Source organism: Papio anubis, chromosome 9 (genome assembly GCF_008728515.1).
Source record: "Papio anubis isolate 15944 chromosome 9, Panubis1.0, whole genome shotgun sequence".
In the NCBI taxonomy this organism is placed as follows: Eukaryota; Metazoa; Chordata; class Mammalia; order Primates; family Cercopithecidae; genus Papio; species Papio anubis.
In genome coordinates this window covers 56876600-56891996 of record NC_044984.1, presented here as the reverse complement: position 1 = coordinate 56891996, position 15397 = coordinate 56876600, and the positions used below count along the sequence as shown (strand labels likewise).

General features: G+C 34.1%; 1 protein-coding gene and 1 non-coding gene across 17 annotated transcripts in view; one reads left to right on the top strand and one right to left on the bottom strand.

The window, feature by feature from the left end:
* USP15 (ubiquitin specific peptidase 15) overlaps window positions 1–15397 on the bottom strand; it is a 152766-nt gene that overhangs the window by 72832 nt on the left and 64537 nt on the right. For 13 of the 16 annotated variants that reach the window (XR_002515663.2, XR_002515664.2, XR_002515668.2 and 10 more), the window contains 2 exons: window positions 12959–13104; window positions 8645–8706 (listed from right to left, as the gene is read on the bottom strand). Coding sequence is in view for 9 of the 16 variants with exons in the window: in XM_017945982.3 (XP_017801471.1) it covers window positions 8645–8706; window positions 12959–13104 (208 nt within the window). In the remaining 7 variants the exon portion in view is untranslated. The remainder of the gene's footprint in view (window positions 1–8644; window positions 8707–12958; window positions 13105–15397) is intronic. The other 3 variants (XR_002515669.2, XM_021922551.2, XM_021922547.2) reach the window with 1 other exon arrangement.
* On the top strand, window positions 479–581 carry LOC116269011. The gene has a single exon (XR_004176337.1). It is a non-coding gene; the product is annotated as a U6 spliceosomal RNA (small nuclear RNA).

Genomic DNA, 15397 nt, shown 5'->3' with positions numbered 1-15397 from the left:
AGTAACAAAAACAAGACCAACATTACACTCTCCATTTCTAAAAATCATCTTAAGACAAGCTCTGAAAGAAAAAGAACATTCTAAATCTCCTAAAAAATTAAACATTTTTACTGTTGTAAGACACATATTAGTTCAGTTCAACAGCATTTGCTGTGTGCTTCCTATATGCCAGGTAGGGTGTTAGGTGCTTAAAGATACACAAAAGAGAGTTTAAGTAGATTTACATTACATATAAATTGTTTTTCATAGCTCCATTTTTCCTTATTTTGACTGCTTACTTTTACAAATAATATTTGATAACATAAAACGTTCCATTTTAAATAAATGGAATTATAATAAGTTTTTCAGCCATTATGAATCTAAGCACCAAACTTGCAACCCATTTTTATTTAAACTTTATTGCAGAAATTTTGAAACATACATTAACCCTCATGTACCTAATATCAGAAACTCAGCTTCAAAAATAACATTCTAGTGCATGCTTTACCAGCACATATACCAAAAGTGGAACGATACAGAGAAGATTAGTACGGCCAGTACAAAAGGATGATATTCAAAAATTAACATTCTACCATTCTTATTTTTTCTATAATCCTTCATCTTCCCTCCGACTCCCTCTTTTGCTGGAGTAGTTTAAAGCAAATTCTAGACACCCATAATTTCACCTGAAAACACAACAATATGTATCCCTAAAAAATAAGGGACTTTTTGTTTTCATCAGCACAAGTTTTCCTGAGCCTTCATGATGATTCTATTTGATGCCAACTGTCCTTCATTATTTCAGGATGCTCTTTAAGGTTTTGGTATGTTGTTCTCTACATTTTTGGTTAATTTATATATGCATATATTCCCATTTTTAGGAATATGACTCCATACCTGCAGTTCTCAGTACTCCATACTGCAGCTCCCCTTAATTGTAATCTAAGCATTTTTGTTTGGCTATTCCATTACCTCAAACTTTAAAGTCCCAGAAAACAGCACTCTACGTCTGTTTCTTAATGAGAATGATAACAACATAAAATAAGGCACAAAAGGAAATTTAAGGATTCAAAATGTCTTTTAAAAAGATAACAGCTGGGCACGGTGGCTCATGCCTGTAATCTCAGCACTTTGGGAGACTGAGGTAGGCAGACTGCTTGAGCCCAGGAGTTTGAGACCAGCCTGGGCTGAAACCCCATCTTTACAAAAACAAAACAAAACAAACAAGCAAACAAACAAAAAACCCCAAAATTAGCCAGGTGTGGTGGTGTGCCTGTAGTCCCAGCTACTTGGGAGGCTGAGGTGGGAAGATCATCTGAGCCTGGGAATTCGAGGCTACAGTGAGCTGTGACTGCTCCACTGCACTCCAGCCCGGGTAATGAGAGTGAGGCCCTGTCTTAAAACAACAACAAATTACAGATTTTGGAATATTACTCTAGATTTATGGTTCACAGATTGCATTTCAGATTGATGACTGGTGTTACTGAAATGTATGAACTGGCCGAATGACAAGGAAATAAAGAATGGCTAGAGTCAACATGTATTTTAATAAGTTTTAACCAAATGAGTCTATGCATCATTTCCAAATCCATTTAACTGCTTTGCAGTTATAAATGCAAACAGGGATTAAATACTCTCTAAAAATTTCTAAAGACATTTAAGATGGTGTAAAAAACCAAAAAGAGAATATTGCAGAATCACCTAGGTGCTTACTATCTGTCCCAACCAAAAAAGTAGTATGCAATGGTTTTATTTATAAAGTTCTTCCTCTCTCCAAGCAGAGCACTCAGGAAGACAGTGCTGTGAAAATACTATTGTGTCATGAGATTAAGTTTATAGTGTTTCAGTCATCAATTTGGAATTCCCTTAATCAGAACACCACAAATGGCAGAGGCACACTGTATGAGTAAGAGCTATTAGCACGGTTTTCCATTCGATTTTTTTTCTGCCACTCATGTCCTATTCTGGATGATGGTAAATTTTTCTCTGGATGTTTTCTAGTCCAAGAAAAGTCACCCTCTTCAAAATTATCAATGACTCTTAATTTTTTTTTCACCAAATACTTAAGCACACGTATTTTGACAATACTTTTTGACTAATTAATGAAAATGAATAAATTTAAATCAAATTCTCTCTAGGAATCCCCAGGCTTCTATAATGACTCCACTGTAAAATCATTTTCTAGAAATACAAGATTTTACTAACTACATATCTGCAATAGAATAACTAGATTATCCACCCAATGCTAAACCCTTAAAAAAAAAAAAAAGGTGAAATTTAACAGAATTTTTAAAACTAGGGGAGGAAACTTTTTTTAAGGTATCATTAGAAAAGATCATCTTTTTAAGAGGCTGTTTAAGAAATCAAACTTAAAAACTAGATTAGAAATGCAAGTCCTGATAAAATAAGCAGTGGTTAAAAAATGCAGCATGAATATAAAAATAAAAAATTCAAATTATATGTTGATATCTAGTAAAAAATTCAGTTAGAAAACTTTTTCTTTTCTTGATTTTTTTTTTTTTTTTGAGACAGAGTCTCGCTCTGCCACCCAGAGTGGAGTGCAGTGGCGCGATCTCAGCTCACTGCAACCTCCACCTTTTGGGTTCAAGTGATTCTCCTGCCTCAGCCTCCCGAGTAGCTGGAACTACAGACACCGCCACCACCCTTGGCTAATTTTTGTATTTTTAGTGGAGATGGGGTTTCACCATGTTGGCCAGGCTGGTCTCAAACTCCTGGCCTCAAGTGATCCGCCCACCTTGGCCTCCCAAAGTGCTGGGATTATAAGCGTGAGCCACTGTGACCAGAAAACTTTTGAGTGAGTATTCTTTGGGTAGGTTCTTAGATTTCTAATACAGACTTTGAGTTGTTTTAGGTGCCGATAAAAAGCATATACACATATCGTTTTTGTAACTAAATGACTACATGTTTTAAATTAAATTATATTTTACCCTCAACAGTTTTGAATATTTAGCATTTCTTCTCAAGTAGCCCAAAAAGTTATGCTTCAGTTGAAGATACAGTTTCAAATCTAATCAAAATGGGGCTAATACAATTTTAGGACATCAGAGCACTAAGCAGGTTCCTCTATTTTCAGCAGTATAGAACAGACAAAATACTAACATGTGGTTTCACATGTGCCTACTTGTGGTAGTATTCTTATATTTTCTTGTTCACAAGAAGTACTTAAAATGCAAATTCCTTGGCTAAGTATAAAGATTTATATTTTGCTGGTCTGGGGTGGGAACCCTGAATGCCACTACGTTGTTCACATAGTAAATGTCAATAAACATTACCTACAAAATTTCTGAGTGTCATCCTTAGACCAACAGCTTTGGTGTCACCTGCAAACTTATTGGAAATGAGTCATGCCCAGATATAACAAATAAGAAATTCTGAGGATGGGGCCCAGGAAACTGTTTTAATAAACTCTACCAGTGATTCTTCTTTCTATCACCATATTACAGCTTTAATTATTTTTCTTTGGTATTTGACACCCTAGCTAGGAACTGGTTATGTGCTATGCAACATGATGGACAAATTCCAGGTTAGTGATATATATTAGAACCAGCATTTTCATGCCATCTTGAAGGCCAGGGGTTGTCCTCTGGCAAATATGTGCCAATTTTGAGGAGTATAAACTGTTCTATATCTTAATATCTTGAAGTCCTTCCTAAGGACCTAAAATTACATGCCTTGAGCTGGAGTTAAATTTGCCTAAGCTAACATCATGTGGTTAAAACATGCTTTTCTGTTTTTGTTTTTGTTTTTTCCTTTTAGGAGACAGGGTGTTCCTCTGTCACACATGCTGGAGTGCAGTGAGTGGTGTGATCATAGCTCTTTGCAGCCTTGAACTCCTGGGCTCATGCAATCTTCCCACTCCAGCTTCTGGAGTAGCTGAGACTACAGGTGCATGCCACCATACCTGGCTAATTTTTGTATTTTTTTTGTAGAGACAGGGTCTTGTTACGTTGCACAGAGTCATCTTGGACTCCTGGGCTCAAGTGATCCTCCTCTGTCCTCCCAAAATGCTAGGATTACAGGTGTGAGCCACCTTGTTCAGCCTAAAACATGCTTTTCAATGACAGGCTGGAGTGTAGTGGTGCGATCTCGGCTCACTGCAACCTCTGCCTCCTGGGTTCAAGCAATTCTCCTGCCTCAGCCTCCTGAACAGTTGGGATTACAGGTGTCTGCCACCATGCCTAATTTTTCTATTTTTAGTAGAGATGGGGTTTCACCATGTTGGTCAGGCTGGTTTTGAACTCCTGACTTCAAATGATCCACCTGTCTCAGCCTCCCAAAGTGCCAGGATTATAGGCATGAGCCACCGTGCCCAGCCTCATTTGTTTTTTTTAAGCCAGCATTCATCCAGAAAATAGAGTCTGTACCCTTGCTTCAACTACAGAAATATAATATAAATAAATTTAGCAAATGATACTTCCTCAAACTTGTTTCCTTTTTTCCTCCTATTATCTCTACTCTGATTTCCTTCTACTGTGATTTTTCTATGTTCTTAAATATTTATGAATCTCACTGTTTCTTTCTCTCAACTGTATGTTTTAAAGTTTCATCTAGTTTTAAAGATCTCACCATTGTTACTACCATCTCATTTTTCTTATTTGCTCTATTTACCAGTGATGGATATTTAGCTAGGCTATCTCCAAATCCCCACTACCACAAACTATGCAGCTACAAAGATTATCTCCTCAAAGTTCTGTTTAAAAATTCCCCTGAGTGCTGGGTCAGAGGGATTAAACACTTCTGATTTAATTAACTATTGACGATTTACAGAATGACAGTATCAGTTTACACTGGAATCGTAAGTACACAGATGTCTACACCATACCCAACACTTGGCATCAGCAAACTTTTAAATATTTGTCATTTTGATGGGTGAAAAATTGTATCTCATTTACATTCATTTTTTTTCTGATTACTAGTGAATTTGTCTATCTTCTCATCTACCTCTCAGCACTTGGCTACCCTTTATTTAAATTGTTAGTATCTTTTATCTATTTTTTAGAAGCTATTTTTGTTTCTGTTAACTTATAGGGGTTCTTAATATATTACAGGTATTATTCCCTTTTGGTTTTAAAAGTTCCAAAGCTGACATCTGACTTTTAACTCTGTGTATAGTTCTTTTAACAGAAATCCTTAATTCCGATGTAATCAGATCCACTAAATTTGAACATTATGTTGTATGATCCCTATTATGTAACTATTCTCCAAAATTGCTACTATTCACTTTTATTCATATATTTATTTTCAGATAGAGTCTCACTCTGTCACCCAGGCTGGAGTGCAGTGGCACGATCTTGGCTCACTGAAACCTCCGCCTCCCGGGTTCAAGCGATTCTCCTGCCTCAGTCTCCCGAGTAGCTGAGACTATAGGTGTCCACCACCATACCACCTAATTTTTGTAATTTTAGTACAGGCAGGGTTTCACCATGTTGGCCAGGCTGGTCTTGAAGTCCTGACCGCTCAAAGTGCTGGGATTACAGGCATGAGCCACTATGCCCAGCCTACTATTCACTTTAAAGTGTTATATTTCTTATTTAGGTCTTTAATCCTTCTAGAGTTAGCCTTTGCATATAAAGTAGAAGGTAGGGCTCTAGTTTTCTTTTTTTCCAAATAGCCAGTACTCCTATTAAATGTAAGTAATCATCTGCTTTAAGCAACCTCACGACCTAATTGTGCCACATCATATACCAAGTTGTCAAATAGACATGAATCTGTCTGAGATTACTCATTTATATCAATCTATTTGCCTTTCTTTTGCTAGCATTATGTTGTTGTTATTAGTATAATTTTACAGTAACTCTCAATTAACTTTTAGGTCTAGTGTTCTTTCCTTCTTCTTTTCTGTCAAAACTGATTCAGCTAATCCTGGACTTGTATTGGTCTATACTAACTTTAAAATGAGTTTGCCAAGTTTCTTAAAAAAAAAAAAAAAAAAAAAAGATTTTTGAACAGGAGATACTGATGTGCTTTAGAGAAAACAGGCATTACTAGATTAAGCCATATATTACATGACAATCTTTTATTTTCTAATAAGCTTATATTCTTTTCCCATGAAGGTTTTATACATTTTTAATTAAGTTAATTTTGGTTAGACTATTTTCTAAGTGGATTTCTCATGATAAACGGCAGGAGTTAGAAATCTATGGCTCACAGGCCAAATCCAAGCTTGCCATCTACTTACAAATAAAGTTTTATTGGAACACAGGCATTGCCATGTCTTGACATGATGTCTAAGGCTGCTTTCATACTACATCAGCAGTTACAGTTAACAGAGACCATATGGCCCACAAAGCTGAAAACATTTAAAAAAAGACTGCTGATCTCTCGGTATAGAAAAAACAACTGCTTTTTATAAATTAATCTTATATTAGACAACCTTGCTGAATTTTCTCAGTTCTAGTAGTTTGCTGACTGTTTTGGAATTTATACAAACGACTATATCATATACAAATAGTGAACTTTATTTCTTCTTTCTTATCTCCTACTGTTATTTAAATTGTGCTAAAAATTTCTCAATGAAATTTAACTTTTGCTATAGACTTGAGGTATATAGGTTGTGTTAAGTTAGAATTTCCCTTTATTCTTAGTTTTCTGAGAATCTTTTCATATACAGCTGCAAATCTTTTTCTGTATTCTAGTAAATTATTTGGCAATTTACGACATACTGCTACATAGTATTTCTTACATTTTAGAGGGAATGGATGTTTAACTTTTCTATGCTTTAATATATGGCATCCTTATTAAACTAGTAGATCCAGTGAAAAATGGGACTCTTGATTGTACTTTTGTACATCTCTAGTACAGCACCTGCATTCACCAATATTTATTGCATGAATATGGTGTGTTGGGTATTACATAGGAAACTGTGTTTTCTTTTACCCAAAGCCAAGTACTACAGTTGTTGGAATAAATAAAAATGATATTGTGTTATTAGGGAATAAAAGAAAATATAAAATTAGTTTTATCTTTTGGGCAAAAATCGTCATTTTGAGTAGAAAAGATTTCTCAATCTTTAGAACTCCTAGTTTTTTTTTTAAATATTAATCCACAAACAATTTTGTAATTTCAAAAATAATTTAAAGATAAAGCAAGTACATAGCAATCTAAACATCTAGGAAACAACAGTGGTTCTGCTTTGAAGACTAAAAGTAAATGTTCACAAAAAATATTCCTATCTAAACCTTCATCAGTTATTAAATCTACATAATTCAGCCCACATGCTTTTAATATTAACATCTTCTTAATAAAAGTTCTACTTTTATACTAAGTTCTACCCTTGTACCACATCCAACTAAGTAGGGTAAGAATAAAAATCACCTCCATGTAATTAACATATGGGTGCCTTCTATGATATCTTTAAATGAAAAAAAAAAAAAAAAACAAAAAACTTCACATAAGATAAAAAGGATAGAAAACCACTTATAAAAGGTACATTGTGGTTTTATTTAATTTAATTTATTTGTTTTTTGGAGAAAGTCTCACTCTGTTGCCCAAGCTGGAAGTATAGTGGCACGATCTCAGCTCACTGCAACCTCTGCCTCCCGGGTTCAAGCGATTCTTGTGTCTCAGCCTCCCAAGTAGCTGGGATTACAGGGATGCATCACCACTCCTGGCTAATTTTTGTATTTTTAGAAGAGATGGGGTTTCACCATGTTGGCCAGGCTGGTCTCAAACTCCTGACCTTGTGATCTGCCTGCGTTGGCCTCCCAAAGTGCTGGGATTACAGGCATGTGCCACTGCGCCCAGAGGGTGCATTGTAGTTTTAAATAAAATAAAGTAGCAGACTTTTTACTTGCTTGGTTAAAATGCACTGAATTGTTATTAATTTTATTTAAAAATATCATTAAGAATTTCAAAATACAGGTTTACAATCCCTTATCAGAACATCTGAAATTCCAAAGCTCTGAAAGTTTAAAGATTTTTACACAGTTCATTTGGTGGCAATCTAACCTGAACCGATATAATGCTATTTATAGTCCTTATTTATCCACACTTAGTGTGAATATTTGCTGAAAAAATATTAATGTGTTTGATTATAAAGTGTCCTTTTGCAGAAACAGAAACATTACAGTAATAGGGGGGACATGTACCATATTACTTCTTAAAGCTGTGAGAAGTCTGAACACAACTGGCCTTGTGTTTTGATAATGGAGTACACATCTATTAGTTCTAAAACAGCTAAAAAGATTCCTAATTCTTCTTTCATTTACCCTCAAAAATACATCATATACTCCTCTATTCGTTATTTTTTATTCTAAAACTTTCATTTGAATAAATATATTACTTTCACATCAGATTCATTTTGATAAAGAAATATTTTAAGATACTTTAAAAAAGCACAAAAAGCTTCAAAAAATTAAACAAATATTTAATGATTTGACTGTATTAGACAATGCAACTTTCTCATTTATACCATATATTTATACTATGCCTTAAGATATTTGAATTGGAAGCTTTTTAAAATAGTAACATATTAATTAAGAGCAAATGTAGATAGCTTGTATACTAAGAATAAAATACTCAAAGATAAAGAAGGCATGAGTTTCTGCAATACACAACTAGGTTCTTCTATCATTGTGGATTTGATTATCTAACATCAAAGGCTTCAAAATCATACAATAAGCCCATAAGAAGTGGCAGCACTTACTTAGGAGTAGAAGGACCCCTTGGCCATGTTCCATCTTCATTTTTCTGTTCTATCACTAATACCTGCAAATATGACACAATAAAAGGGTGTTTTTCCATAACTCTGAATTTAAAATAACTTTAGAAGATAGCTGGGTAAACTAAGAAACTAAAGTAACTCTGTGATTATATAAAGCAAAACAGTAGACAAGGTGAACAGGTAATCTGCATTTCGATTCCAAAGCTAGGCAGGGGAGACTAAAAGACTTCAAATAACAAAAAAATCAGTAATGATAGTGAGAAGGAATTGTAGAAGATAAACTGTAAAGAAAACCACTGGTTCCATGACTTTAAGTATAAGAAAACGTAAACCAAGTAAACAGAATATAAATTCCTTGAATTCAGAGAATACATTTTCTATTTGTATTTGTAGGTTGTAACAGAGAACTCTGTAAATAAGAGATGCTCAATAAATGTTTGCGCTGTTAAACACACTGACATAGGATCTTGGCTAACTTATTTTTATGTAAATGCAGACGAAGGGTGACAGATAATTCCAAATTACAGATTATGTAGAATTTATTTGGGGTTTTGAAATTAGTGTGTATTTACATTATCACCATGGAAATTATAGAATCTTTAAATATACAAATGACAGAGTCCCATTTATGAGAATCAGACTGAAGTTCTCCGTTACAGCATGGATGAGGCAGACAGAAAACACCTCTAATAAATAAAAAGTATAGGCTTTGGCGGAGCTATACTTTATTTTAAAACACCCTAAAATCTTTCCTTGTATCTTCCAGTCTAATAAGTCTTTCTTCTAGTTTTTGCTATGGATTAGTCTGTGCAAAGAAGAAAAACTTAGCAAAAATAATTAAATTAGCAAAGGAAATATGTGATAATACCAATAAAAAGTTAAAATATACAATTTCCATGGAAAAACTGTAATACAGACAATATGACTTGAAGTAAATCCAAGGCATTACAAATTTGAATACATTTCATTTACTGTTTCATTAACTCTTTTTCTTAAAGTCGCAATTTCATAACCTACTCTACTCGCACTTAAGCAATATATTCTTGTGAACTATATGTTTCCAGGCCATTTATAAATTGGCATTTAGATCCTAGCTATGTAAAATGTAAGCATGTTTCAGAGTATATGTAACAAACAATAAAATGTTGATTTTAAAAACATTCATGAAACTTTGTTGTTAAAAGAGATGCTAATTAAAATATTAAAGTTAGCTTTAAAAAACCTATTATTTCACACATTAAAAAGTGTATTTGTACCATATAAAAAATAAGTGTACCATGTACCTAATATACTGATCCCTTCCTTCACATTCCTCTCCCTACGTACTAGAGACAAGTAATCACTGTCTCAATTTTCTGATTTTCATTCTGATGTAGTTTTGTAATTTTTTAAAAGATTTACAAAGTAGAATTTAGTGAGTGATTTTTAACTTCTCAAGAATGTTTTGCTTTACCACAATTTATACAAGAGTAACAGTTACAGATAAACTGTATGTATAAATATATATATAAACTTTACAATCATTTGAGGACTTAAGTCAGTTTTAAAACAAGAGATTTTAGCTATAGGAGATTTCAAAGTTATGCATATAATATAATTATTTAACCATAATGCCTTAATTCCTAACAGTATTTATACTTAAAATTCCATGTTTTAAAAACCATAAATACTAATGCTGAAGGCCATCAGAAATATTAAAATTCAGTCCTTTATTCAAGTGTATCCTTTTCTGAATAAAATTTTGTTATAGTTAAAACTTTAACTCAAAATAAAAATATTTCTGAAAAGATTTCAAAATTCAAATTAAACCCACACAAAAAGGAGAGAAGAAATGCCTCACATTTTGGGAGACAAACTCTTCAATAATATGTCTTTATTTTCTAATGAGGAAACCTTTCAATTTAAGTATTAAAAAAAAAAAAAGGTCCAGGAGAGGGTTTAGTTCATTTATCTTCTCTGGCTGAAGAATTATCGTAGTCTGAAAAATTTAATGAATATTCTTTGAAACATTCCTGTTTTTAAAGATCAAGTCCTTAAGGATATTTAATCTTATTAAATTATTCTCTCATCTGCCATCTGATAAATGCTTACCTATCAAGAACATAAAATTATTTAACTTCTCTAAGTCTCAGTTTTCTAATGTACATGATGAAAAGAGTAACATTCATTTCAAAGGATTGCTGAGAAGGTTTAAAGAAAGAATTCTATAGATTTCAAATTGTACTTTTGGAGCTACCTCAAGGCCTAATGGATGAAAACCAAGGAGAGCGGTTATGTCTACTGGAACACAGAAAGAGACAGCTGGCTACATAAAAGGGCAGTGTTGGCTCATCAGTGGATTTCCAAGGTCCACACTTCAGGCTTCCACCGGCTACATTTCCCTTTTAACTGTAATACATACTGGATTTTGTAAGATTTCTCTTAAGAATATAATGACTAAAATAAATCTGAAAATCACTGTATTTTGACAGCCTAGTACAATTCTTGACACACAGTAGGTATTTACTAAAAATTAATTTCCCTCACTTTCTCTAAATTTTTCCACAACTCAGAATCATATTATTGATGTTAACAGTAATTTTTAAATAAAACAAAAAAAATCTTCCATTTACCAGAACACCAGGCATGTTAGGTTCTGAAAATAAAAATAGGGTACAAAGTCTAACCAAAACAAGGACCTCATAGTCTGGGGAGATTAATATATACAAATAACTAAAGCATATAATGAACGATACAAAACATATACATAAATCTTTGTGGAAGTTAAGGAAGTAATTTTTTCTCCAAAGTAGAAACATCCTATACCTCAACTGATACTGAGAGAAATAGGGAAGGCTGAATAGATGATGTGACATTTGAGCTAGAACCTGAAGGATGAACATTCTGATACGGCTAGCCTACATGATGGTATGGGATGGTTAATTTGATCATATGGATGGTTAAAAGGACTTTTTGCTGGATGAATACAGGGACTCCAAAGACATGTACATCATCAGGCAGATGGAATAACACATTGGAATAACAAGAGTATGGAATAGTATAGTGTGTTCAGGGAACTATACGCAGCTCAGTTTGGTACTGCTTGAGTATAAACCACAAAACAAAGATAATCTAAAGATGATGGAAGAGTAGGTAGGAGGTTAAACCATAACTTGCATGCTGGCTTAAAGTGCCTGGACCTAATTATTAAGGAACCAGGAAAAGTTTATGAAAGGAAGACAGTGAACTTTACATTTTAGAATGAATATTCTGGCAAAAACAAGACTGTCCTACTGTTACCTGCTAATAACAGAAAAACAAAGGAAGAAAGATTGAGCAGACATACAAGAGCCTGGAGATAGAGGAAGGGTTGAGAATGGAACACAGAGATTACTTCAAGAGATAGAAGGTAGAATCAGTAGGACTTGCTAACTGTAACTAAACCTCTTCATTTCTCAATACTTTAATTTATTTGGATTACACCATTAGAAAAATACCGGCCAGGCACAGTGATGCACACCTGTAATCCCAGCACTTTGGGAGGCTGAGGCGGGCAGATCACGAGGTCAAGAGATCGAGACCATTCTGCCCCTTCCTGGCCAACATGATGAAACCTCGTCTCTACTGAAAATACAAAAATTAGCTGGGTGTGGTGGCGCACGCCTGTAGTCTCAGGTACTCAAGAGGCTGAGGCAGGAGAATCACTTGAACTTGGGAGGCAGAGGCTGCAGTGAGCCAAGATTGCATCACTGCACTCCAGCCTGGGAGACAGAGCGAGACTCTGTCTCAAATAAACAACAAAAAAGTCAAATTGGGAGCTGACACTTTTCAACAAGGGCTGGCAAACTAGAGTTCACTTAGCCTGCTGCACATTTATATGAACAGTTTTATTAGAACACAGCCATACTCATATATTGATGTATCATGTATGCTTGTTTTTGTGTACTACAATGGCAACATTTTAGATGCTACTTTGTGGCCTGCAGAGAACTGTAATTTGTAACAAAGAAATGTGTAAATAAGAGATGCTCCCTATATGTTTACTATTTGGTCTTTCACAGAAAGTTTGCTGCCCCACCTTATAATATTAGCTGGGATTTTTTTCTCATTAAAAATGATTTCTTTTTAACAAGTAGATTATTCCCAAGTTCAAGAAGGGAATCAGAAGTCAGAGTCAGTAACCAGCAGGGAGAGACAAGAGATGAGTTTAGAAAGAGGAAACCAGAAACAGCAGAGCCCATATATATTGCCAGGATATTGATTAAAGTTTGTGAATCCAAAAGCCTTCATGTATAGTACGCTTAAAATAAACAATACCTGTCCTTGGTATAAACCAGCATCCTGAATGGTGCTGTCTGGTTTATTCAGTGGTTCAAATGTATTACTCATGTATTTGTTCCACAATCTGGTCTCCTTTTCATCTGGAATATTGAAGATTTTTCTTATTTCCTTTTCAATTGTATCTAGATTTAAGGAGGAAAGATATATAAATATAGTATGTATTTCAAAATGTACCACATACAGCTAAATGTTACCAGCATAAAAATTCTAAATTTAAAATACTAATAGAAAATCAAGACTAAATATGTAATAAATCTATAAAACACAAACCAACAAAAGGGTTTTTGAGACCGAGTGTGCTTTTTATGGAAAAAATGGTATTTGTACGCCAACAAATTACTTGGGGAATTTAAAATCTCAAAAGTTGAGAGTTCAATCACCTAACGTTAAAATATAATTTATGATACACAGGATAAACTTTAACTTTTAACATATTATAATTAAAATATTTTCTCAGGAGATGTAGGAATTAAAGTATGATTAAGGGATGTTACAGGTGGAAAATTTTTTAAGTATCACATAAGCAATTTAAAAATAGTTTATATTAAACTGAGCAGCTAACGAGAATATATGGACACAATAAAAAAGAAAGTGCCTTGTTTGAAGGGATGTCTGTATTCACCAAAATTTAGTATTTGCAAGGTAAAGCCATGTCTTTTTCTGATTTCTAAATCAATTTACTGAAATTTCATCCAGTTCTGGTTAATAACTTGCCTAACCAACTCAAGAAAATAATAATCAAAATATTTTATGATATATGAATACAGAATACTTTTAAATTGTAGAATAGTTTATTAGTTTTGAAAAAAATTATAAAATATTAAACTTAATAATATATGTTCTCTGAAGAAATATGAAAACCTACATCTATCTTACATAATTTTGTCCAATAATACTATCTACTTAGCAGCTAATGTTTTGTGATAGTCTTGTAGTCAGTGAGGTTTTGATAAGGGCATTAAATCAGTAGAAAAAAAGGCACTAATTCAAAATATCAACAGCATTATCTCAAAACTTAAAGCAAATCACCCAGAATATTTAAATAATTACATAAAATAAATATATTCTTAGTACCTGTATTAGTCTGTTCTCACATTGCTATAAAGAACTACCTAAGACTGGGTAATTTATGAAGAAAAGAAGTTTAATTGACTTGCAATTCCATGGGTTGTACAGGAAGCATGGCTAGGAGGCTTCAGGAAACTTAAAATCATGTTGGAAGACGAAGGGAAAGCAAGCACATCTTATCATGGCAGAGCAGGAGAGAGTGCGAAGGGGGAAGCGCTACACACTTTTAAACAACCCTATCTCATGATAACTCATTCACTATCACAAGAACAGCAAGGGGGAAATCTGCCTCTATGATTTAAACACCTCCCAGGAAGCACCTCCTCCAACATATGGGGGATTACAATTTGACATGAGATTTGGGTGGGAACACATAGCCAAGCCTTATCAGTACTGCTTTCTATTTTGGCAGGGTTGTCTTTTTTTCTTTTTGCTCTTTTTATTAAAGTGAACGTATATACAGAAACATGCACTAATCATCAGTATCTTGTGATAAATTTCCAAAGTGGACATACCCATGTAAACTGCACCAAGATCAAGAAACAAAACACTACCTAGGAAGGAGGATAAAAGAAGAAGCCAAGGAAGAGAGCTGTTTTAATCTTTCTATAAAAATGAATAAATTTTTCCTGAGGGCAGAAATAATTTTTGCTCTTGGCAAAAATACTAAAAATACTGACAAATATAAATAAAATGTCTACCTAGATATAACCACTGTTGACATTCTGATATTTCTTCTGGATGTTTTTTCTATTAATACAGGCATCTGTGTACATAATATATTATAAACAAATGTGGAAATTTCCTCGAGTTTTGCGATCTAATTTACATATGGGGGAACATTACAGGCGTAGGAGTAGTAACGCAAAAGCCTTGAGGTGCAAATGTGCTTGGCATGTTTTAGAATAGCCTGGTACCTCAATGTGGCTGAAGTAGAATATGTGATGTAGAAATAAGACTATAAAGGTACTTCTGCAGTATTATATATACTTCTGTGAGCTAACAAAGTATTTATATTTTAATCTGAGCAAAAAAGGAAGCTATTGAGGAGTTGGGAAGAGAAGTGGCATATGACTGACATTTTAAGTGTTCACTTTTGCTGCTAGTGAAGAACAATGCAGAAGGTCTGATAAGGTTTGGCTCTGTGTCCCCACCCAAATCTCATGCCGAATTGTAATCCCCAGTGTTTGACGAGGCACCTGGTGGGAGATGACTGGATCATGGGGTCAGATTTCCCCCTTGTTGTTCCCGTGACAGTGAGTTCTCACGTGATCTGGTGGTTTGAAAGTGTGTAGCACTTCCCCCTTTGCTCTCTCTTTTGCTCTGCCATAGTAAGATGTGGTTGCT